General features: G+C 49.3%; 7 protein-coding genes across 7 annotated transcripts; 5 read left to right on the top strand and 2 right to left on the bottom strand.

Moving 5' to 3' along the window:
• Positions 1-2,315: 2,315 nt before the first annotated feature.
• Positions 2,316-3,594, top strand: P174DRAFT_404579 (mitochondrial 54S ribosomal protein uL24m). Its single transcript, XM_024824044.1, has 2 exons — positions 2,316-2,768; positions 2,829-3,594. The coding sequence occupies exons 1-2, from the start codon at positions 2,352-2,354 to the stop codon at positions 3,474-3,476; spliced, it is 1,065 nt and encodes a 354-aa protein (XP_024684286.1). The 5' UTR covers positions 2,316-2,351; the 3' UTR covers positions 3,477-3,594.
• Positions 3,595-3,764: 170 nt separating this feature from the next.
• rtt106 (putative negative regulator of DNA transposition (Rtt106)) lies at positions 3,765-5,602 on the top strand. The gene is made up of 4 exons (XM_024824045.1): positions 3,765-4,001; positions 4,104-4,442; positions 4,508-4,864; positions 4,926-5,602. Exons 1-4 carry the CDS (start codon positions 3,884-3,886, stop codon positions 5,489-5,491), a joined length of 1,380 nt encoding a protein of 459 aa, XP_024684287.1. The 5' UTR covers positions 3,765-3,883; the 3' UTR covers positions 5,492-5,602.
• A 2,734-nt stretch (positions 5,603-8,336) lies between these two features.
• Positions 8,337-9,893, top strand: P174DRAFT_430036 (casein kinase I; the record flags this gene model as incomplete). The annotated part of the gene is made up of 5 exons (XM_024825602.1): positions 8,337-8,465; positions 8,526-8,595; positions 8,649-8,797; positions 8,854-9,259; positions 9,313-9,893. 5 exons carry the CDS (start codon positions 8,337-8,339, stop codon positions 9,891-9,893), a joined length of 1,335 nt encoding a protein of 444 aa, XP_024684288.1.
• Positions 9,894-10,020: 127 nt separating this feature from the next.
• Positions 10,021-10,768, top strand: P174DRAFT_139948 (uncharacterized protein). Its single transcript, XM_024821128.1, has one exon. The coding sequence runs from the start codon at positions 10,147-10,149 to the stop codon at positions 10,534-10,536; it is 390 nt and encodes a 129-aa protein (XP_024684289.1). The 5' UTR covers positions 10,021-10,146; the 3' UTR covers positions 10,537-10,768.
• A 4,982-nt stretch (positions 10,769-15,750) lies between these two features.
• Positions 15,751-16,533, bottom strand: P174DRAFT_440295 (uncharacterized protein). Its single transcript, XM_024827024.1, has 2 exons — positions 16,028-16,533; positions 15,751-15,974 (listed from the first exon to the last, which is right to left on the bottom strand). Exon 1 carries the CDS (start codon positions 16,300-16,302, stop codon positions 16,060-16,062), a length of 243 nt encoding a protein of 80 aa, XP_024684290.1. The 5' UTR covers positions 16,303-16,533; the 3' UTR covers positions 15,751-15,974; positions 16,028-16,059.
• A 3,739-nt stretch (positions 16,534-20,272) lies between these two features.
• On the top strand, positions 20,273-21,363 carry P174DRAFT_459202 (regulator of G-protein signaling domain-containing protein; the record flags this gene model as incomplete). Its single annotated transcript, XM_024829746.1, has 2 exons — positions 20,273-20,731; positions 20,830-21,363. The coding sequence occupies 2 exons, from the start codon at positions 20,273-20,275 to the stop codon at positions 21,361-21,363; spliced, it is 993 nt and encodes a 330-aa protein (XP_024684291.1).
• Positions 21,364-22,039: 676 nt separating this feature from the next.
• On the bottom strand, positions 22,040-23,986 carry P174DRAFT_419611 (RUS1 family protein; the record flags this gene model as incomplete). Its single annotated transcript, XM_024824793.1, has 6 exons — positions 22,040-22,876; positions 22,950-22,994; positions 23,075-23,449; positions 23,536-23,548; positions 23,601-23,713; positions 23,834-23,986. The coding sequence occupies 6 exons, from the start codon at positions 23,984-23,986 to the stop codon at positions 22,040-22,042; spliced, it is 1,536 nt and encodes a 511-aa protein (XP_024684292.1).
• Between the last annotated feature and the right edge of the window lie 182 nt (positions 23,987-24,168).

Raw genomic sequence — 24,168 nt, forward strand, 5'->3', positions numbered from 1 at the left:
CACCGATTTATTTCATGGATAAAGATCTTGACGGTGGACCTGGCTTGGGAGGACTGGCTTGAGAGGATCAGGCATCTAATTGGTTCTTTCTATGCCGGCTCACTCTGGCTCGAGATCCGGAGCTCTTCATCTGGGGCATCAGCTCCTCTGAATACCTCACATGTCAGCATGAAGATAATTCTATGATGGTTAGCTTGGGTAGGGTATGCCGTAGAGGATTGTAATATTAGTCTCTTTAGCATGTTGCTTCTTGCTTCACCAAAAGAATTGGTTAAACCGAGCGCAGGAGTCCGTCTAGAATGGAAAGGCCATGCGTGTCGTTAATCTGTACCTGTACAATGCCACAGTACTGGGGATAATATGTATTCATTTGGCTTCTGCTGGTATACTTGATAGTGGCTTACCTGATGTTCCAGACCTTATAGCTGTTGCCTTGAATCGACATGAGACCGATGACCGCACGGGATCTGCATTGGCTGGTTTGCAAATGCGCAGACACACCGTTTTCATGTTCGGTAGAGATATCCATGCCAAGTCCAGGTCTAAGCAGGGCGTTGCGTTGAGGTGTTATTATTGATTCCTTTCCATCCTGATTGCCTTGTCAGTTGCCATGGATGCTTGTTTTCTTTGAACTAACAGATTATTAGGTACCGGTATCTTACAATATTCGGTACAAAGTGGTCAAAACATACGTGGCGGTGCATACTTGTCTGCCATAGCCCCCTATCCATCCCATACACACTAACGTCATCTATTGGAATCGGCTACCCCTTTAGATTTGCGTTCTCCTAATAAAAGAATAACTCCTTCAATCAGCCCTGAATACTTCGTACAGAGAGTAATCATCTCTCAATGGAATACGCAGCCACAGACAAAAGAAGGGCGAGCAGAAGTGCTGCATCTTACATCACTTTTCTCGCACCTTGATAGGACGTGTGGATCAATGCTATTCCCGAACAACAGCAGACGCTTGGTCCAAAAGACGATCCCTTCATGCTTCGCGATTTGTCGAGCGACATTTATCACTACATATGTGGTCATGCTTTGGTTGAAACGAGTGCGCATTACACGTCAGAGCTTCAGTGGCCTCTGGTTCGTCAGAAGCCTCTCCAGGCCTTTGCCTCATTATGCCAGTGGTAGAATGGGGTTGCTCCGCTGCAAGCTGTATTCCGGATCATGGAGATGAGTGACCGTCCTTCTTGGAATGGATCAAGGTCGAATGCAACGTGACTGTCTACAGTGCTTGGTTCTTAATTGCAAACAGTTTCATATCAAAACAGGGTGCTGTCCATGCTGATTGATATACACTTAGCTTAAGGTAAACTGTATCTACACATGACCGCTCTTAGCCTTATCACTCCGAGAGAGGAACATCTCTGGTTGGTGAGCATTTCCGCTTGAGATGTAAGGAGTTCGGCTCCATGTGATAGGCCATTGCAACAGGTCTATGGCGAACCCTCCGGCATGAACCTTGTTCCTCGCAAAGCGGTAAAGTCAATGACTGTGAGAGGAACTCGGTTCGTCAGATTCTTCACATGCCACATCGTCTCCATGAGGCTGGATTTTCTTGTCGTCTCACCTCTCTTGCGATCCACGTATGTGACAATGGGCGTGCTAGCCAAGTGGAAAGCCTCGTCCCTGCACACTTGAGCTCGTTCGAGTCGTCCCTGGTCATAGACGAATAGCCATCAATGATGGCGCAATCTGGTGTGATTGTGGGTGTAAGGCCCTGCATAGAGTCCGGCTACTATTGAGCTAGCCTGGCTTGACGAAATGCTTTTGATCGAGAGGAAAGCGCTATAGAGCCGGGAAGAGATACTATTATACCGGGAATGCAATCATTCTATTGCTCGATGCCGAGCCTATACACTCTAGACAACCCTCTGGCTGGTTATTATTATTATGCTCTCTGGGCAAGGATTTGGTGGGAGTAGAAGATAAGATCCAGCACTCGTACCATAGCCTTTAGAGAGTTCTAACTGAATGCAAATCTGGAACTCATTCATAATATATATTTCATCGGTATCTTCTGTTGTAACCAGTTACAGATATAAAAGAATCGATAACCAGCAAGAAGTTGTCCGGGGAAGGGCTCGACTCACTGGTGCAGAAGCATCCAAATTGACAGAGCAGCACTAGATTTCAGAGACTGCAGACAAAACCATCTGCTCGCTGTTATTGATAACGCGTTGACAGGAAGTACAATATCTGACGCCTCCCATTGGTTCTTCTTAAGTTCCGCGCATTTTCGGTCACGTGCACTGAGAAGCCGCAATTTTCCCTTCCCGAGTGATATCTCAGGAACTGTTGGTGATCCACAATTGGCCATTGCTAGGACAGCATCATTCAAGATGCAGAAAATTATCCGGAGGACAGCCCTAGCGAGGAATCAGGCCCAGCGAAAGGCGATCCGAGCGGCCAAGGCCGCCGAGCGCGAAGAATTCAAAGATGCATTGAGACAGCGATTCGCCTTTAACCGCATAGAACTCGACAATGTCCGCGCCGAGAGAATACGACGCCGGGAAGACTGGTTGCGAGGGCCTCTCGCCCCGAAGCGCGATGCAGGCCTCGATGGAAAGACTTTTGGTTCTTTGAGCCCACAGGCGATGAATCCTCCGACCATTCCCAAGCACTTGCGCAGGAAGTACATCAATATTGCTGCGGGTGACCGGGTGTGTATCATGAAGGGCAGAGACAAGGGCAAGATCGGCGAGGTCATTAAGGTGGACCCAAATAACGAGACTGTTATGGTCAAGGACCTCAATATGGTGCGTTCTTACGGTTGCATACGATCCATGACTACCTACTAAGATCGGCGGTTTCTGCAGGCCGATGTGCATTTCCCCGAGTGGTTGAACGAGCAGTACGGAAACAAGACCCCCTTTAACTCAGTAAACCTGCCGATTTCGCTTGATGACGTTCGACTCGTGGTTGCGCTCGACGACCCGGAGACGGGCGTCACGCGGGACGTCTTGGTTGAGCACGTCTATGGAGGAGAGCCCATACTCGAGAGAGAATACGGCACAGACACCCCAAAGCACACGAGATATATTGCCGGCGAGGACATAGAGATTCCGTGGCCCCGCAGTGAGCCCGCAACAATGAAGGATGAGGAATGGGACACACTCCGTATGGAAGTTGAGACACCGACATGGATTCCTTCGTTGCACAACGCCCCGTTCCCTCCTAGCGTCCTCGATGAGCTCCGCAACCCATTCTCCAAGTACCGGACGAGGCACAACCCCGAATGGGTTGAATCGAAGAAGATGGAGGACCTCAGAAAGGAGTATCTTCAAAGCAGGTCTTTGATGACGCCCAAGGGGGAACTCCTCGCCATGCTGCGGGCTAAGAAGGCCGAGAGTATGAGCGCCAGACGGGACGCCGACGGAAACTTCATTATGGACGACCAGACGGCTGGCTTCATCGCGAATTTCATGCAACAGAATGCAGCGAAGAAAGCTGGGTCTTCTGCTTAGATTCCATATGACGTTCTGTTGGGGATACTGTATTCAACCTTTCTTTCTTGGGATCCAACTGCGTGTATACAATTGTACTGTAGCATAAGACAATAAGACCAATTTGACAATAGAAACCAAATATTTTGTCTGCTCAATGCGCAATGGCATCATTTGGTTGCGATGCAACACAATGGCTACCTAATAGCTTATCAAATGAGCGACCATAGCATGGACACCATGGAGATAGATGAGCGTCATCTCGAGCGATTTGCCGCCGGGGATGGCCCGTGGTCCTTTATCCCATCCCATCTATCCGCACTTCGATTTTGTCTCTCTCATCCTTTCTTCTAAGGCCTAAAAAAGTTCAGCCCCGTCTTCGCTATTTCTTTCTGTTATTTGGGGCTGTAGCTTGTAATTACATCGTCATGTCTTTTGCCACAATTAACCGATCTGCTACGAAGACTCTTTCGGCCAGTATCCCTACAATTGAAGATGCCTTCGCTGCTGAACCTTCTTTGAAGAAACGGGTTTATGATGCGATTGGTACGCACACTCTCACAGTCCTGGATTTCCGTCAGGCATCTGCGATTACGAGATGCTAATGGGAAATATAAGCTAACATTTAACATTTTTTCCCCTTAACAGAGAATACCCCGCAACATGTCCCTCTCTTCGAGGATATCGCTAAATATACCTCCAGCCTGCTGGCCAGGCACGCAAACCCGCCCACCCAGCCTGTAGAGGCCGACGAAGGTCCTGCCGCGAAGAAACGGAAGCTCCAGAATGGCAATGTCGCAGGCGATACACAGTCTTCAGGCGATGTTAAGGCGGAAGCGCCTTTACAATTCTACATGCAGGATGTCTCCTTTGCTATACCGCAACGCAAGAAGCTCACCCTCGAGGTAACTGCCGGGCGCGGTTCTCTGCGCGCGCGTAACCAAACATCAAAGGAAGTGGAATTTGGTGTTCCATTGGATAGAATACGTAAGTTTTGAACGCGTTGTGCTTGGTAGCTGGAGAGTGCTGACGTTTGACCGTACGTTTGACAGGACATGTTGTGTGCCTTCCTGTGCCCGAGAAGTCTCAACGACAATTCAACTTCTGTATCATCCCGCAATACAGTGATGGCATCAACCCGCCTCCGGAAGGCGAACAAGTGTTCGAGTCCATGGTATGGACTGTCTCCGATGGACCGGCTAAGGCTGCATTCGCCGGAAATGGGCAGCAGGTTGGGACTGGTGATGGAGAGACAGCTGAGGCCTTGGTCCGACGGGTATTGAATGAGAATTTATCGCATACAAAAGTCGTCCGGCCGGATGAGAGGCAGTTTGTGAGTGCTATGCCAGAGGCGCATCGAAAGGCGGAGAAGGCCTATCATGTCAAAGCCTTCCGTGGTAGCAAAGAAGGTATGTGTGGTCCCCCCCAATTCTAACCCTTCGTCAGTGAACTAATTTTCATATCCTTCAGGCTATCTTTTCTTCCTCTCTACGGGTATTTTCTTCGGTTTCAAGAAGCCATTAATCTTCTTCGCCTTCGAGAACATTGAGTCGGTCTCATACACTTCGGTCCTTCAGCGCACTTTCAACCTCAACATCGCGGTGCGGCCTCACAATGGTGATGAAAACGAGACGCAGGAATTTGAGCTGTCCATGATTGATCAGGCTGACTATGCCGGTATTGATGCATATATCAAGAAACACGGTCTACAAGACGCGAGTCTGGCAGAAGCGCGACGTGCTAAGCGCTTTAATATCAATGGAGCCAAGGCAGAGGAAGATGCTGCTGGCGCCGCGAACGATAATGCTGCGGAGGAGAGCGAATTACAAAAGGCTCAGCGCGAGCTCGAAGATCAGGAGGATGAGGACGAAGAAGACTACGATCCTGGGAGTGATGGCGAGAGCGATGGTAGTGGCTCGAGCAGCGAAGAAGAGGAGGACGGTGATGAAGAAGGCGACGAAGATGATGAAGGGCAAGACCTTGTTGCGGCCGAGCTTGGGAGTGAAGCAGAAGACGTAGCTGAGGACGAACTGTGATCCCTGTCTCGAATCTGTGACACTAACGTTCGTGTGCTCGATGTAAACAAGATCCTGTCATTTTTGACTGGCCCTTTACATCCCTGCAATTGACATAAAAGTGCATCCGATTACTTTCCCATTGTTCTTCTCTAAATCATCTTTTCTACAGTAAGCTTAATCACAAGCCGCTAGATAGATCGAGTCCGGTTCTTGTGGAACATGAATAACAGATGCGCGACAGTCACGAAGATACCATGCATGACCAGTTGCCTTCCCTGGCTTGCGCAGGTAACCATCATCCAATAAGATGCCGATATGAATCTAACTCCGCGTTTCACGCCAACAACGTCTGATAGACTCGAATGGCCCACAAGGAAAGGAAGAACAGAGATGAAGTTATTATGGCATCATATAGTGGGCCAGTGGGACGTGGCAGATCCTGCTGTGCCGTTGATAGTGCCATACTCGATCCTCTTTTTCCTGCCAATCCGTCGTCATTCTGTATTCGGATCATGATTCTGTGAACCACTCAGCCGGTTTTGTTTGGCGCTCTGCCGTTCGACTATCGGTTAAGGAATTTAAGATCTAGCCGAAGCCATTCCTAGAAACGCTTCTAGATCAATAAAGGGTGTACGGGTATCTGATCGTCTGTACCAGTCGGTACCTATTAGAGAGGTGAATTGAGTAGGAAAAATACGCTGATGTGCGCACTGCATCCCCTGGTCAGGTACAAAACGGTATCAGGGGCTGTCATGTCTTTAGCGTCTCCGCCGCAGCAATGCCAACTCAGGCTGCTGTTGTCGCCACACGAACAACTGTCGAGTCGACAAACCCAATCGTCAGCGCTTATCAAAGGCTCTTGCACCGGTATACATTATTACCGGTAAATTCCAGGAAGCTGGGGACAGAATCGAATTGTAAACGCATCTTACAAATACGTAGCTGTGCCTCATGTACTTGTCAGGTCGAGCCCGGGCTATAACCGTTATGTAACATACCAAGACACTGACGAACCTAAATACCATGTGACATTCCGCGGTTACAAGAAAGTAGTCTGCAGGGACTTACCTGATAGTATCAATGATAAATTATGATAGTAACCGCAGTAACAAAAGGTGGTGATCAGATCAAATTCCAAATCGACTCCCTTACACAATTCAGCGACTTATCAAAGTTAAGATGGATTGTTTCCTTTTATGTACTTGATCCGATGACTGGATCCCACTGAACTTTAGTACTCAGATGTCTACTTCAGGCTCTAGACTCGATAGACTAGATATCTAATTTCGACAAGCTCAGAGCTCCAGCTCTCTGTTGAGCTAATCTGATTCCTTACTGGCTCATCACTAGCAGACTTGAGACTGACGCCAGCATAACCCACTCCGGCTTTTCCATCTTTAAACGTTATGAGCGCCGGATAGATAAATGGTGAGTCCCTGAGCCAAAGCGGCCCCGACAATACATCGGACAAAGTACGTACGGAAAATGATTACGGATTGCTGCTTTTTCCTTTCCTTAGCTATCCCCTGTGAACTTTGACCATCGCCCCCTTCCTCACTGGGCGATAATAATATGGCAACTTTGTCGCCCCTTAACTACAGGGGATCGAGGGTCTCAGACTGAACACTAGAGTACTTTAGCCAGGAGGTATCGTAAGGTGATTCATTGATTAAGGTAATGTGCGGGTAGATACAGTACGAATTACTCTGCACATGCCTCCATTTCCAAACCTTGACAAAATTCACAAAGATCTTGGCCACAACCAATGAAAATTACCGTTCCGTGGCTGTACAATACTGGCCGGTACATGGGGGCGGTACCCGAAGGTACTGAGGTAGGTACCTTAGGCACTCAAGAAGCCTAACTCGACCAGTGACAGTCACTCAAGATTTCCTTCGCTCAGCCAAATCACCCAACCAGATCTCCTTTCCTTGCCTGAAAACCTAAGGTATCGTCTTTTCTCGACTCTCTCTCGGATCGCAAGGTATCTAGTTGGACCAACTCTGGCTCTCCCTCTCTCTCCGCCTCATTATTTCCATTTCCTTTCCCTTTCCCTCCCCCGTAGGTAGGTACCTAGTCTAAATCCTGTCCTGCACTTCTGACTGGTGTACGCTGCGTGGGCCCCCGTTCTAACCACTCATCGTCCTCCATCTTTCTCCGTTTCCTCTTCTCTTTTTGTCCAACTCCCCAACTTCCTCTCTCCTTCTCCTTCACCTGCTGAGTCTCCCCTCTCCTCCAGCTCTCCAATCTTCCTATCAACCGCTGCACAGTGCGGCTTATCGTGCTGCCACGCAGTTGGTTTGTTGGTTCCCGGGAGTTGCCCTTTTTCGTTTCCTTATTTCCTTTTCCCCGTCCTCCCATTTTCCACGGTGCTCGCCCGACCGCAATCATTGCCAGTGTGCAGCCCCGAGTCCCAGTCCGCGGAGCAACCTACTCGACTTCTAGTCGCCCTGAACACAAATCCTGAACAAATTCGACGATTGCCTTTTCCCAGGTCATCTGTATCACCGTTGCAATCGTCTTTAGCAGCCCTAGGCTTGTCGTCGATTTTCCGCCTGCCTTTTATTCTCAAGGTCGATTTAGCTGCACGTCGAACTCGTTCATGAATGGTCCCGCTTGGTGAAGGAACAAACCTGTTCTTATTTTCTACGTGGCTCGACGATCATCTGTGAGTAGACTTGCAAGAGTCGGATCCAAGTTATCTGTTTTCGGTGTCACTTTTACTCGCCATTTCCTGGTCATTTCAGTTGCTGACGGCTCAATTGAGTGCAGCTCGTCTTCCACGTGTTATAATATTGAAGGGGTTCTCCAAAGTCGTCACTTCGAAGTCGGTCTAAGCTGATATCGAGACACGGTTGCGAACATGGCATCTTCGTCGTCCAACGTTGTTGGAGTTCATTATAGAGTGGGGAAGAAGATTGGTGAAGGATCCTTTGGTGTTATTTTCGAGGGTACAAACCTCTTGAATAACCAGCAGGTGGCTATCAAGTTTGTATGTTTTACTCGAACTCGAGTCCGAGTCCAGTGACTCCTGATGGTCTAACTGTCACAGGAACCACGCAAGAGCGATGCACCTCAACTGCGCGATGAGTACCGGACATACAAGATCTTGGTCGGATGCCGTAAGTTCACATAACAATACAAAGGCTGATCGATAATTCTGACTCGACTACAGCTGGCATTCCCAATGTCTACTACTTTGGCCAGGAAGGGTTGCACAACATCTTGGTCATTGATCTTCTTGGTCCTAGTCTTGAAGACCTCTTCGATCATTGCAATCGTCGGTTCACTGTCAAGACCGTAGTGATGGTCGCCAAGCAGATGGTGCGTGCTGTGCTTTTTTACTCCTGCGGCGTGCTCGATACTAACCGCATTACCAGCTTTCGCGTGTCCAAACAATCCACGAAAAGAATCTGATCTATCGCGATATCAAACCGGACAACTTCCTCATCGGACGACCGGGCACCAAGGCTGCAAATGTGATTCACGTCGTCGACTTTGGCATGGCCAAACAATACAGAGATCCCAAGACCAAGCAGCACATCCCCTATCGTGAACGGAAATCGCTGTCCGGTACAGCACGTTACATGAGTATCAACACCCATCTGGGACGGGAACAATCACGACGGGATGATTTGGAAGCTCTGGGCCACGTCTTCCTTTACTTCTTACGAGGTGGCCTTCCCTGGCAGGGGCTGAAGGCAGCTACCAACAAGCAAAAGTACGAGAAGATCGGAGAAAAGAAGCAAACAACTGCTATCAAAGATCTCTGCGAAGGATATCCAGGTATGTTGTTCAGCAAGCCGTAGACGTTCGATGGAACTGACTTTGTTATGCAGAGGAATTCAACAAGTACCTTACCTACGTCCGCAACCTTGGTTTCGAAGACACCCCCGACTACGACTACCTGAGGGACTTGCTCACCCAAGCTCTAAAGAACGCCGGGGAAGTAGAGGACGGAGAGTATGACTGGATGAAACTGAACGGCGGCAGGGGCTGGGAATACAAGGCGTATTCGTCCCAGCAGCACCTGCAGCACAATCTTCCCAATTCGTCCGCCCGCGAGCTCCATGCACAGCAGCTCCGCGGCAGCCAGAGGCCTGGCGTTACTGCAGACCGTTTAAACGCCGCGCAGCCCCCGCCCCCATCTCCAGCGAAACCCGGAGCTGGGAAGACGCGCGACCGGCCAAGCGCCTCCGGCGGAATGCCGCCGAAACGTCAGAGCGGGGGTTTGGAAGCGACAACACCAACGGCATCGACCCAGGCGCAGTTCCAGAACTCGAACGCGAATCTGTCGGGTCGCATGGGAAGTCCGGCGAATCCCACGAAGAACAGCCAACAAGGCCAGGGCACTCAGGGCAATGACCCGCAGCCTACTTTCGTCCAAAAGTTGATGAAAGCGCTGTGCTGCGGTAGGTGATGAATCTGCCAAGTTCCCAAGTGTCATGCCTCCGTGCTTATACAAGCTTCCAGGTTGACACAAGGTTCATCAACGGTGTCTCTGTAATTCTATATCACGCTGTGGTCATGTTGATCATTCAACGCTCTTTTCTCTTTGTGTCGAAATTTTTGGTGGGCTTGAAAGGCAGCATGGTCTTGCGATTTCTATTTTTCTGCCAGAGGTTACTACCCTCCTGGTTCGGTCTAGCCGGCTATACAGGCATCACTCCCAGATGAGTGCACGATGGCTCGGGGGTTCCATGCTCTTCTTTTTACCCTTTCTCTTCTGTCATCAGTGGGTCTTGGTTCTGGGTCACAGAACCGCCCTGTCTACGCTCGCTATATCTTCTTTTGATGACATCTTTTACTCGAGCTTGGAGCTTGACCCGCCCATTGAACGAGGAGCTCTTCGCACCCTCCCTACCGAATACTCCGTCATCCTCACAAACATCATAGTCATCATTCATTTCATGGTGCTACGGCTCGGAACGGCGAACTTTGAGAAGTTGTCTTTGCCCTTGCATATGTGTTTTTTGTCCCGTTTTTCCATTGCGCATTTCTGGCGTCAGCCATTTAATATTAGATCTCTATTTCTGTCTTGTTTGCTGCCGCAGTTTGTTTGATCACCACCCTGATTGTCGCCGCGTCGCTCCTCGCCTCATCGCACACCACCTTCTTCCGTCTCTATGTGGCTTGCCGTGGCTGTCCTTCGATGGTAATTCTTTAATGACCGAGGAATAAGCGGCGTTTGTGCATTTGATGGAAGAGTCCCTCCCGCCTGGATCGGGCAGTCACTCTGTTTTCACGCGAAGCTTAGCATATAAATGTTTGAATATGTCCAACGTGGGATGCACCATTGGTCATGGTGGTCATCCTCTCAAAAGCGGCCTGTGGCTGTCTGTTGTCTTCTCGTTCGTCCTTGCTCCTGAGCGTCTGTCTGCAGGGAGTCCCTGGGTGTGATTTTGTGCTTGGTTCATGCTCCGCTATTCTGCCTGTTCCCTCACGCAATCGTGCCATATGCTCTTTGTCTTGCCTTCTCTTTGCTCCTTTTCGTTTCGCGAGTCGATATGACTCGCCTGGAAAGGAATGAACTGTCACAGAGGGAACGTGTTTGATATATGCTTCTGTCCTATAATACCGCGTTTGAATTTAATCTTTGCGCCTGTATTCATGTTTGAGCAGCGGGTTGGTTCTGTGAAGATAGCGCCTGTGTGTTTTCTTCCTGGCAGTGCTTTTAAATCGTGTCATACATTTACACATGCAACAGCCGGCTACAAGAGCTGGCGTAGAGAGTATCAAGCAATCATTACCTAGTCATCGGCCACATACCAATAACAACCAGGAGTCAATGGTCTTTAAAAGTACGCTTCGCTATGGAGTTGACAGGCCCTATCCTCACAAGTAACATGGCGTTTCAGCCTGAGTCGTTAAGTATCACGGTCTCTTTGAAGAGATCCCCATAGGATCCCAGGCTATGAACCAACAGATAGGTAGCTCTAGGGAATCGAAAGGACAATGCAAGAATCGCAGCTGAAGGACTATGCATGCTCTACAGAATTCCTCGATGTACTTTTTGCTCAGTAAGGACACTAATACATACGTGCCACATCTCTCCAGTAGAGGAGACATCTCGAGATTGGAAACGATCATCAACAATGGGATGATCGGGTTGGTCTTTCACCTCAATCGACAACTCGACAGACTAAGGGAAACTTTGTCCCGACGTCAGAGGCAAGAATCAGACGACCCGATGGCAGATGGCAGGGATTTTGTGGTCTGATGTGTCTCTTCAGCAGTGCACACTTATACTACGTAAGGCAGCTCGTAGCCACTCAGTACGCTCCAGCCATACACCAACGAGACTCGATTCCAGACGACACGACTAAATGATGGAGTGCAGCGATCGACAGAGGGAATCCTCTTCTCAGGAGTGACGATTGGTGAATTCCCTACGGAGAAACTAGCCTGTTACTGAGGGTGGTGAGGGGGTATTCTGCAAGACTAGTATCTAAGAATGATTGCTCACATGCAGAGTCGGGACTTGGGGAATCGCAGGGATTGGATTCGCCAGGTGTCTAGTCTAGTCTCTACGAGCAGACACTAAGGTACTAGTGATAAGGTGGTAACTGGTAAGTGCTAATTCGACAGGTAGGAGTGCAGGCTTGCAGTAAGTGGCCCTCCTGTTAAGCGAGAGGAATGCTATTGACTAGTCTAATAGACTGTTATATTGAACGGTTGAACCCCTGGTCTTGCCCTTGCTTGCTTCTTATCTACATACAGTGAGTGGTGTCGAGCCTTTAGGACTGCGTCTGGCTACATGCTGGGATGCCGTCATTGTGCATGGTATGCCGCCAGCGTCTGAGATAGATGAGCCCATGACGTTGCCGAGGTCATTTCAGTTGCAAGGTGTAGTGACTAGTCAGGTTAGTTGTGGTGGGAGGGGGTCAAATCTCCTCGGTATGAGGATCGTCCGATGAGGGTGTTGATGTTGAGAGGAGTTACGACACAGTATGTATGTTCGAGTAGCCGAGACTCCACCAGCTTGGTATGGTGCCAGGCGCTTCCCATATGGGAAGGTACTCTGTGAATAGAGGCACGAGTGACGTTCGGTAGATTGAACCTGTGCCATGTTGGGATCGGACCTCGATAAACTCGATCAACCAGTGATCGACTTGGCACTCAGATTAGTGAGAGCAAGAAAAACGGTTAGGACAGGATATTGATGGACTCGTCGAGACGTCGTGAAGCGAATCGCTTGATTTGCCACCACACAATCAATAGACGCTGTAAAAATTGCAAAATAAGATCGGACTTGGATGATATGACGTCGCCCGACCCGGAGTTCGATATTATCCACACCATATGCCAGATGAGGTGAAGGGGCGTACGTACTGCACTCCCGATTTCAAAGTTGGCGCTCCATCTCGAAGGATATAACCATATTTTGATCTCCTCGGTGGAGAGTAGATGAAGTCATTGCCGTGGGGATCGTCCCGTCTTTCCTAGTGCTGTGACATGGGTGCGTCTTCGGTGTGGATTTAATTTCCTTGTTTCTGAGGGTGCGACAATCCCCACCGAGACATTCTAGAACGGATCAACAGATGGATGAGAGGTGTTGATCCCGGGTAGCCCTGGCCATGGAACAATCTGTTAGCAATGATCAACTGTGTCAAGACAGGATCGATCCAGACGTCTCTGTCGAAGTTGAGACAGGGTAAGATGCAGGTCAGCCTCAAGAGACACCCCATTTGTCAAGATCAGACCATCATCACAGCAGTTGATTATGAAATCCGCACAGCTTGATCACCTGAATAGGCTAGAAGCATGAAGCAATTCAGCAGAGACGGAATCGGTTCGCGTGATTCAGAATCACCCGATTCACACGCTATCGATTCCCTCCTCTTCCAGAGCTCGCAGTGACTGCATTGCACTGACTGCATTGCCAACAACGGGAGAATTGTGGATCTTGAACCCAGTATTCAGTATCCACTCCCAAGTTCGTAACCTGCAGAGTAATATTTTTCTAGACAACTCCGTATATTCTCCCCTGATGGTCCTTGTCTTGACCGGTCGACCCCGAACTGTCAAGCGCAGACTCGATTCGACAACCTTTTGCTGGGCATCCAAGCATCCAGGCCGCAAAGACGTTCCACTCAAGGACTCGATAGGCGAGACCCGAGGGTCAAAGTAGAGGCCAAGGTCCCCGTTGTTGGGCCGATGCACATTAGGTCTCGGAGCACTGCAGATTGCATTTAGCCTGATGATCCAGGGACAGGTCCGAGTCGACCTACCTGCTTGACTCGCTCGGCTTGTTGGGTTCTGTCGACTATTGTTCTGTTTAGTGTTTGGTTTTGGTCTTCGCAGCTCGCACAGTCTAATGATTTGTTGGACGAATGCTGCTATCAACAGTGTCAACGTGGCGTTGCCCCCACGACACGTGGATAGATGCATCTTGTAAGAGAAGACTGCTGTACGCTGTACATTGAGCATAGTTGACAGACTTGGATGTTGAATGTTTTATCATTGGATGGAGGAGAAAACTCCAATGTCAGGAGATCTGATGTGTCCGACTCCAACGCCTACCAGTAAGTCCTTGATACTTTGGCTTCGTATGATCTGGTAGCTCAGATGCTACTGAGGAGCCTGCGGTAAGCTCCGAACTTTCTCCTGCATTTACTAGACTAGCCAGTATCTACGAAAAGTTTGTTCAAAGAGCTTACGGTCAATGTATTATTCTAGAAGCGGTCGATTTCAGTAATTGCTCCGATTGTCTCGGAAACCGGTGTAGACCACCATCGTCCATGTTCTCGTCTAGTAGAGAATATTGATGTAGCACTATTATCAACTTGTTTATAGTTGAATGGTCAATATCAAGTGGCAACAACGGGTGCACTGACAGGCCCAAGAGCGCCTGCATGCCCTTGGAAGCTCAACGAAGAAGAGTTTTCCAGACCAGTGGCGATAGTCTCACTAAGGACATGGTCTGGTGTAACCCACATCCCCATATGTTTCGGAGAAGACTTAGACAGAGGACCCTCGTATCTACTCCGTTCGTGAGTGTTTATCTTTTGCAGTCCATGGTCCGAATTCGGATGACCGAGACTTCTTGTGGAGCCGCCGGTCAAAGATCTGAATCTGATGAGTCAAAACTAAAAGATCGGTGTTGATATCTACGGGAGGTACGATGTAAACAATTTCCTCAAAAATCATGATAGCGCTAGTACAGCGTTAAAACCCAAGACCCGACGATCGTTCGATTTTTATCTGTGTACTCCGCAGTGGAATTGTGGATAGATAACCATCGGGAAGAATAGGAATGGCTACACCGATGATGATGGTGCAGTAATATGACCATGCCACATCAATTCTCCTGAAATTTTGTACGTGGCAAATCGAAGGAACGGATGATTCGGTTGATGGGTACAGGTAAGAAGTATCTTCGGAGAAATGTAAAAGAAGGATGCTACTAAAAGTGTAACTCGATGCTCTGTACATTATTGACGAACTATCGGTGATGTGGCTTCTTGTAACTCCAGTTGGCAGCTTCCATAATTGTTCTAGAAGGCCAAGATTTTGTTCTTTTTTTCGCCGGCTTGGCGGGTTAAGGCTGAACGTGGCTGTTTCAACTGTTGTTCGTTCAAGCCTTTGACGAGAGTTAAATATCAATTATTGACAGTCCAATTTTAATCAAAGGAAGGATCGATGCCTTGACTTTTGGCTGGAATAATACAACATTTTCGTCTCATGCTTCCTCAGTACTTCGTACCATATGAGCGATATCTACGAGTCTAAGGCCCAATGATCATCTTGCATCATTTGCAAGCCATTGCGTGATGATTCTTATTATAAGTGATTTGCAATATCCAGATTTGGACTGCGAGATGTATAATGTTGCAATTGGTCATAGTATAAGTACACTACTGCTTGGAGTTGTGGCACTGTGACACGGTGCACTACAGAATATGATGCAATTCCTATCATTCGTGTCGTACACGGCGTTACCAACCTTCAATCAATAGAGTACAGTCTAGCAAGGGATGGTAGATCTCGTTCATCATTTCCGGTCGAACCTGCGGTGTAACGACGACAGGAATGTCAGAATGCTTGTTTGATAGATTAAAATTCTGGATGACGATGTCGCGACCATACTTTTCAACCACGACCAGAGTACGGATTAGAGGGGTACGAATTCTAAATGGCGTAGTGTTCGCATACCCAGCAGCAAAGAGATGAACTGCTATCATAAGCGCTAGATCTAGACTGGCCTTAGGAAATACTTAAGTTAGACACTAGGCTAGATATAGATTAGAGAGCGTATACAGAGTCTGGAGTGCAGAGTCAAACTTCATGCTCTTCCTCTCTAGCAACACATAGTCTTGGCTTGATTGGCTCCAACAACTGATCTCGCGACATCCAACTCCAAATCGACCTGAAACAATCACCACTTGCCTAAAAAAGTAACCAGATGAAGGCTAGAGCCGTCAAAATCGGCGTCAACCGAGCAGTCAACCCACGGACAAGACCTCCTTAGCGCTGTATTTCCGAGTCAGATGCCCGACTCCTGCAAGCCAATCAGCGCATTCCGAGGATTAAATCAACGAATTAGCGACGAACCAAGCTCGAAACCACTGATGCTAATAATTGGTCTAAAGTTCTCCAAACGGCCAAACAAAGGCCCAGGATCGACCTCGTGACTTAAACGCCCCGCAAAACCTTGGGGCTTCGTACCTTGGAGTCTTGGCTGGGGCATGGCCCCATGTAGCCCAGCCAAGGCCCCACAAGGGCCCCACACACGTTGTTAGGCAGGCGCGCGCTGCCTGTTGCAGTCTGAGGACTGCGGTTACCCTCGCAGTCTCCAGGAGTCCAGGAATGGGTGTGGCGCTTTGCATTGCGGACTTGCGGGTCCTATCGTCAAGGGCATGATAAGGCAGGCGATAACCCAACGAAGTCCGCAAGTCCCTAGCAATAATAAGAGAGAAGGGAGTTGATTAGCCACACGCTGGTGATCGTTATGTGCAATACACACAGGCACACGCAAGCCACCCCTCTTTTGTTAGTGTCCACTGGCTGAGGTGGTAGCCACATTGACGACTATGGACAGCCCCGTTTGCTCACAAGGTGGCATTTCCACATTCTGATTTGTGGCATGTCCGGAAGTAACCTAGTCCCATTACTAGCAGTATTATTTTCTCGGGCGGGATTTTTTGGCTGTTCCCTTAACGTTCTGGAAACATTTCATCCCTTTCCTCGACCGTTGACAAGAGGTGTCAGAATGGAAGGAAGGGATATCACATTTCTCGAATGGATCTTAACCACGCAGTGACACACACGCCACTACTTGATTGCGCTGCAGCTGCAGGCCCTTGCAGATACGGAGTATCTACGGAGTACTAGTCAACTAAGGAATTAAGCAGTCTGGGGTGATAGTACGACTACACCCATTTGAGAAATGGTCTCCCACTGGGCGTTATAGTTGGCGTTCTAAGGTACCAATAGCCATATATCCGTCTGCAGACACAAACATATGTAATGGCAGAAGTACATCGGAGTGTCAGACAGTGTCCTATCTGAAACTGGGCGCATATCGAGCTTCATATAGAACTCTTCTTATATGCAGCTATGATGACTCGCGCAAATCAAGAGGCAACGTCCATCAACCCATCACTGATGATCATGAGCTTGGGTAGCTCTGGTCTTGTCCAGGACCCACTGGTTATGCTCTTCCTACATGAGTATCTCTACAATCCTATCAGCACTTGGTGGCCTTCAGCAAAGAGTGAGCTCAGTGAGCAATGAGCACTGTGGGGTCGTTTTCAATCGGCCAGTCCAGCAATGCACTAGCAAAGTATGTGGTGTCACTGCCTCGTACTATCCCTTACTTCTGGCAGCACAGCCTTCTTGGCAACCTGTAGATCTGACTACTTTTGCCAATCAAACGTCTGCGTGGGCAACGCACAACTGTTTGTCACGCTCTTGTGCCTTCTTCCGGTTAGGTTGGTTGCGTCGTTGGTAAGTAGCTCTTAGAGATGTGAGTGCGATCGTACACTTTTGAAGTCGAGCTATTTAATCGGTGGATATGCCAACATGTGCTCCTCTATGACTATTGAGCCGTTGAACTGGAATGCGTGATTTCTTATCTCGGTAGTCAGGACCAGCGCAGATGATCCCTGATCCCAATTAGATGGATCAGATTCCTCAACTTTGGGCTCGTGTGCCATAGGTATCGAAGGCGTCAACAAAGAAATGGCTGATCGCCGACGTTATCCAGGTACATGAGTACCACAACAATGACGAAAATTCGCGTTCCGTATCCTTGGATCTTGCGGTTCATAAGTCGGGATACGAGAACTTGGCGGCCACCTATGGAGAGCTTCGCATCAGGTGCTCTCCTCTGAGAGTTTGCGCAAAAGTATATTGGACCTGTTAGATCCAACGCTCCATATCATCGGATTCAGCTTAATCTTACAGCATCTCGTCATTAATAATAGTCCTATGAGAGTAGAACTGCAGTGAGCTATGACACTTCTCGGTACCAACCAATCTCCTTGGATTGACCGTGATACCTTGAGCTTCGGGTCTCTCTACCTTGCCGTAGTGTAGATAGTCAGACCTACATCATTACTCTCATTACTTCTGCAACATTCTGTCATCTGTGAAACTCAGACTGGGGTAAATCCTTGGATAAATCCCTCAAGATTCTCTCCCTTGCTGCTGAAGTCTGGGGTACCGTTTCAACGTAGCAGATAGATAAACCATTGCGGAAGGTCGCATGGGATCTGCGTACAGTACCTATGGAATGAGGAATCTGTCCATCTCCCATTTGTTTACAATAGACGTGACTCTCTCAAGGTATTATTTTGCTCGATTTGATGTGATACTGCTCCTTTTCCTGTCTTCCTCGCCCCCTTTCATCCTTCCTACCCGCTCCTTTCTGTCCTGTTGCGGTCGGTTACAATTTCCAAACCCATCAATTCAAATGATCAAAGGCCGATTTCTACGGGATCCAATTCCACTCGTTCGGAGTAGTACAGTACAGCGAGAGGGCACGAGACAGATAGATAGGCAGAGAAGCGCAGAGAGAAACTGGACGGACAGGCGCCGGTCTCCACTCCTACCATATCTTTTCTAGTCTACGGTCCAGCAAAATTCTCTTCCTTTTTCTTTTTATTATTCCAGAATTTCAAATCGCCTGGTGCCCAAGTCTCAGCCACTCAGCGCTTAGGTCCTATGCGGTAGTGGGCCCACTTGGCGTAAGTGTCTCTGCCCTATTGGAATTCTCCTCTTTTTCTTGTCTGGCATGGGTGGTGAGTTGGATGAAAGATCCACCCTCCATCTGTTGACCAGTGGCGAGCACGATTCAATCGCCCGCTTCCCCACCCAGAGGCTTCCAGATTCTGTTCAGGGTTACGAGCACATTTTCCCTTCTTGTTCTTTATCTGGTCGACCTGAAGCCCTAGGGAGGAGACATGACGTGATCTTGCTCCTCTTATTATTAGACATTATTCTCTGTCCTCTCTGCGCTTTCCATTGCAGTAATACCTTTCTTAATGGGATGATTTTTGGTACGGAATAGAAAAAGGGCAAAAACTGCTGGTCATTCCTCCCTCTTCATCCTCTTGATCTGTGTTCCTCTTACAGCCCAAATTCTTCGCACAGAAGAGTGCTCTCGCATCATTGTCCGATCATCACTCTCTCCGTCGCCTTGTGTTCCTAGTGGCTCCCCTTATCCGCCGAGGTCGGCTCGATCAAGGACCAGTACAGACTCCGGAGTAGATACTAATAGTAGACCACGGGGGCGCCCTTCCCTGCTACGATCGACCGGGAAGTATCGTCATTTCCCAAATTGATTGCGGTGCAGAAGAAGCGCTTCCTTGGGTCGAATCGATCAATCCGTGATTTGATTCGATTGTTGGTTAGTCTGGAACTCAGGATACATCCAATCCTCCTGCCTAAGGTGTGTTTCTATTATTTCTTCTTTTCTTTCTTTTCTTTTTTTTTTTTTTTTTTTTTTTTTTTTTTTTAATTTTTTAATTTTAATTTTTCCTTTTCCTTTCCCTTTTCCTTTTGTAATTTCCCTTCCATTTTCCTTCCTCCTTCCTTCTTGGCTGTGCCGTTCCTGTGGACCCAACCGCCCCCGGCTGCTCGACGCTTCCGTGCAGGGTTTGGAACTCTGAAGGGTCTGTCTGATCATCGATTGTGAATCCTCTCTCCACTTTCAGTTCTCTCGGTCTCACTATCATTCAAAACTACTCGTTTCCCTCTTCCTGGATCCATGTGCCTTTTTTGAGACCTTTTCACCTTGGCTTTAATGTCGACTGTCCTTTTCTAGGATATACCTCTTGTCTTACTATCATTGTTGTACTCTTAACTTCTGTTTCATTATTACCACCTTATATTCGCGCCCTTATACCAACCCCCCGGCAGGCAGCAGACTAATCCGTCCCTTTGTCTCTTATCAGACCTCGCCCCTCGTTCAATGATCACTGAATCATCATAACCATCCGCTCCCTTACCATACGGCAACACGTCAGAAGTCAGCACCCTTCTTCTACCGTTCTGCGCCTTCGATTGGACGCATACAAACCATATACACTACGGCCTCTTGCATCTTGGGTTCCGTGTCGGAAGGCTGCAGACATCGATTGACTCAACACCAATCCACTACCAAACATTCGCCCACTGTGTTCGTCATCAGTTCGGCAATCCGGGTCAGGGAATTTGGGGACTCCCTGAGGACCCGTGAATTACGTGAAAACGAGAAGCCCCACGACTTGCATACGCCTCTGGTAAGGGGACAAATTTGTGTGCCGTAACACAAATTGCTCAACAAGCTCAAAAGGGTGCCGCATGCTATACGCGATGCTCAAAAAGAGGTCTTTATACCCTCCTTTATTCTTCTGGAACAACTCTCCTACTTCGACGCCCGAACTCTCGCCGACGTCATCGTCGTCGGACAGCGAGTCGGACGAGGATATGGACTCGTCCGGCTCACGTCCGCTGAGTCTGAATGTTCAACCGGGTGCGTTCTGTCCTATGCGACCAACACTCGATGAGGTGCTAGCGAATACGGCACCTGCTCCATACACCCTTAGCGCGTTTATGGCGTATCTTTCTCAAAATCACTGCCTCGAGACTCTAGAATTCACTTTGGAGGCCAAGCGGTACCGGGAGACGTATCACTCGCTAACCCATCAACTGCGAGAGTCACCCATTGTGACCGATTGCCCCGAAAGCCAGCATTTGCGTATGCTCTGGCAGCGACTTCTGTCCGCATACATCCTTCCCGGTGCTCCCCGCGAGATCAATGTTTCCAGTGAAGTTCGGGAGGAGATCCTACAACACGCGAATTCGCACATCCCCCCACCCCCGAAACACTGGATGCCGCCGTGAAACTGGTCCACGACCTGATGGAAGAGTCCATCTTTCTCCCCTTTCTCAACGCCCATGCTACATCCGCACATGTTTTGCCGCTCTCGGAGCCCTTGTTCTCGAACGAGGACGATGTCACCGTTGTATCGAACTCGAGTTTAGATGAACATGTGGTCAAGAGGGGGAGACGGCTTTCGCCCAAGTCCTCCCGGGAGCTGGGAGCCCCGGCTCCCTCGGGTCCGCCCTCTGGCCATTCTAGCCGCTCCAACTTTTCATTCGGCGCCGTCACCTCCATGGGCAAGACCAGTAACCGCACTTCCGGCCAGGTTTCGTCCACTACCAGCGGTGACTATGCTCTGACCGACGACTCAGGAAGTATGCAGTCTAATTACAGTACTGGAGAACCCATGACTCCTCCGACCACACCACCCTCGAGCGAGCCCTCGTTGACTTTGGGTCACAGCCCGAAGCATCGCACCGAGAATCCCTGGAAGAAAATGGGAATGAAGTTCGGATTCAAGAAGCGTTCGGGCCACGGGGGCTCGGGCAGTCAGAATCTGCGATCCTCCATGGACGATTAAACGGCTACTCTATCGACCGACGGCTCTCTTATTTCTTTCAGTCTAGGAGGTCCTTCTCCATCTGGCGATCGGACCATCTAGAAGGTGTCTTGGGCATCTCTTTTTCTCATATTTTACGCTGCATCATTTGATAGACACGACTCGATTGCATACCCTCGCGCTGCATGCATACTCGGATTCATATTTGGGTTGTTAAGCGATACCTTCGCATTTGGACTATTTGGATATGAGTGAACGGTGCGACGCATGGCATTTGTTCTTTTGGGTGCATTTTCATAGCAGGAGTTTCTGTGAGAGGTCAAGCGAGCGAGCATTTTCCTCTTCTGGTCTGGTTCACAAAATCATATAGAATTTGGTTGTTGCAAAAATTGGATGGGAGGTGACTCTGTCCTGGCGTTGCTTTGTTGTCTAGGTGAGCGACAAGGTCGACCTCGTCGTCCCTAGATGATTTGATGATGATTGATTATTTGATGATGCATGGACTCACGTTTGCGACTCTGGATGCTGACATATCTCGCGTCTTGGAGCTCGCATATCTGAACACCCTTCTCTGGCATGTATATAGATACCCAATACGACTGACCTGCCTTTTGGCTGTACAATGTCCAGTAGTTGCCCTGTAAAGGTCTATGTATTCTTTTCCTAGACATGAAATAGACGACCTCGCTACTGGTGGTTAATTTACCAGAATTCTCCGCCTAGAGCTTGTCTCCAAAGCTGCTATAGTCAAATCCCAGCCCGCCTCCTCAAGACTCTGCAGATATCGCTCGAACCTCGCGTCGCGATTGAGGAAATCCAGAGTGCGCGCTATCACATCCAAGACCTGCTGGTCTCCGTCATCAGAGGAGGAACGGTGCAAGACCCGCGCAGCAAGCAATGCATGCGTCCAGGCTTTCAGCTGCGACCTGGCGGAGCAGGTATTCTTGAGGACGAGACTGGCGTACCAGACCGGGCCGCGGGTTCCGCGCCGCACGAGGTACAGGAGATAATCCTCCTTTGCGAAGAGAGAGGAGAGTTCAGGCATTGGGAGTGTGGTTTTCAGGCTAGGCGATGTTCGTATCTTTGTGCTTGTGGTGCTGCTGACGCTGGTGCTTGTCGACGACAGGCGGAGGAACCGGTCGAGGGAGACGCCGATCTGGCAGTACCCGAGTTTGTGGCATTCACTGGAAGCGGACGTCCATTTTAGGATGCCGTCGGGTTCGAAGATCCTTTCTTGTTTGGAGACGTCGGCGGGTGTTAGCGGTGGCCTTGATGTTGTCAAGGGAGATTGCTGCGCGGACGGTGGTGGTGCATGGTCGACTTCCCTGCTAAGACTGAGGCCATGGAGATCCAGAGCTGGGTCAGACTCGAGCAAGGTGGAAAAGACGATGTTGGCGCGCTGCCTGTTGAGACTGGTCATCTGGACGGAGCGCACGGCGGCGTAGTTCATGCCTAGGTGGACAATAAGGAGGAACAGGAGGCTGGCCCAGGTGGCTGCGAAGCTTGTGACGCGGGAGACAACGAAGGAGCCGACCTGTGTGTGCGTGCGTGCGTGCGCGTGAACACCTGTCCCGCTTATCTCAAGAGTTCGCAAAGACGAAGCTTACCAGCATCCCGATCAGGGAGATGATCGTTTCTTGTGACGAGTCTTTCTACAGACATGGTTCAGTACGCTGACCTTCGAAGATTTCCGCAGCCACTTACAGCATTGACTTCAGCGAGGTTCCCCCACGAGCGAAATGGGCACTGAGACTCGCCTTGGAACTGCCCCGGCAACACCGCAGAGAGCGCGCAGCACGCCCGCCGCACTCAGTACGCCGACGCGGCCGACTCCCGCGGGGATCATGGGCGACAGGCAATCCAGGACCATGGCGACGTCGTTGAACACATCGGCGGCGAGGCGGTACATCTTGCATTCGGGCTCGAGGGCCGTCCCGACGCGATGGGCGAAGAGGATCGTGGCGATCCGGCCGGAGGAGTCCTGCAGGATGTGCAGGAGGAGAGCAGAGGTTGGAGAGGCGTTCGCGTTGCCGACGCCAACGCCTTGGAGTACGGCTCTGGAGGATAAGAGACCGGCGATGGAGCTGCAGAATGCCTGGAGGGAGTCCTGAGGCGAGGCGTCAGCTTTCTTGGAAAGTCATGTGTACCGCACGCAGCGGAAGGTGTCGAGAATCCATCGAATTGGGTCCTTACGAAGATTTGATACCTTTGTATGATTAGCAACTCATGTCCTATCAAGAACCGAAAGCTATGCTTACGGCAGATAATCATCGGTAACGCTGTTGGGATACCCCGAAGGCAGAAAGACATCGACGAGCAGATTAAAAAAGGTCATCAGAGACCATGGCGATGGGGGAGTAGAAGAAGGATGCTGGTATATTGTCAATCAATGTCTACCATCTCTATATTGACAGTAAAGATCAAATGGCCGAGTCCGCAGTTGCATGAGAGTGACAAGTAGTATATGTCTAGAGATCAAGGCTTGACACACCATCACTTCGACCCTTGCCCGTTTGCTGAGACTCTTCTCATGTGGATTGTTTGCATGTTCGTGAGCTTCGGAATAGACATAGGTTGCTGTGGGATTGTTGGTCTCGTCTACTTCGGTAAACGCGATGGTGTTTCGCGCGTCGCTTATAGCCATCTTGAAGGCTCTGTGTCTATGATAGAGATTTCATGTACCAAAGTAGATCGTCTAAAGATCAAGCTGTACTGCGTAGTGAACAAAATCCGAGGATTACTGTTTGGCTTGCGGAGTGTAGTTGAGAGACGTAATGCTGATAGGTTGACAGGCCAAGGTCGACGGACTACGCTCCTGCGAATCAG

This window comes from Aspergillus novofumigatus, assembly GCF_002847465.1.
Source record: "Aspergillus novofumigatus IBT 16806 chromosome Unknown P174scaffold_3, whole genome shotgun sequence".
NCBI lineage: Eukaryota > Fungi > Ascomycota > Eurotiomycetes > Eurotiales > Aspergillaceae > Aspergillus > Aspergillus novofumigatus.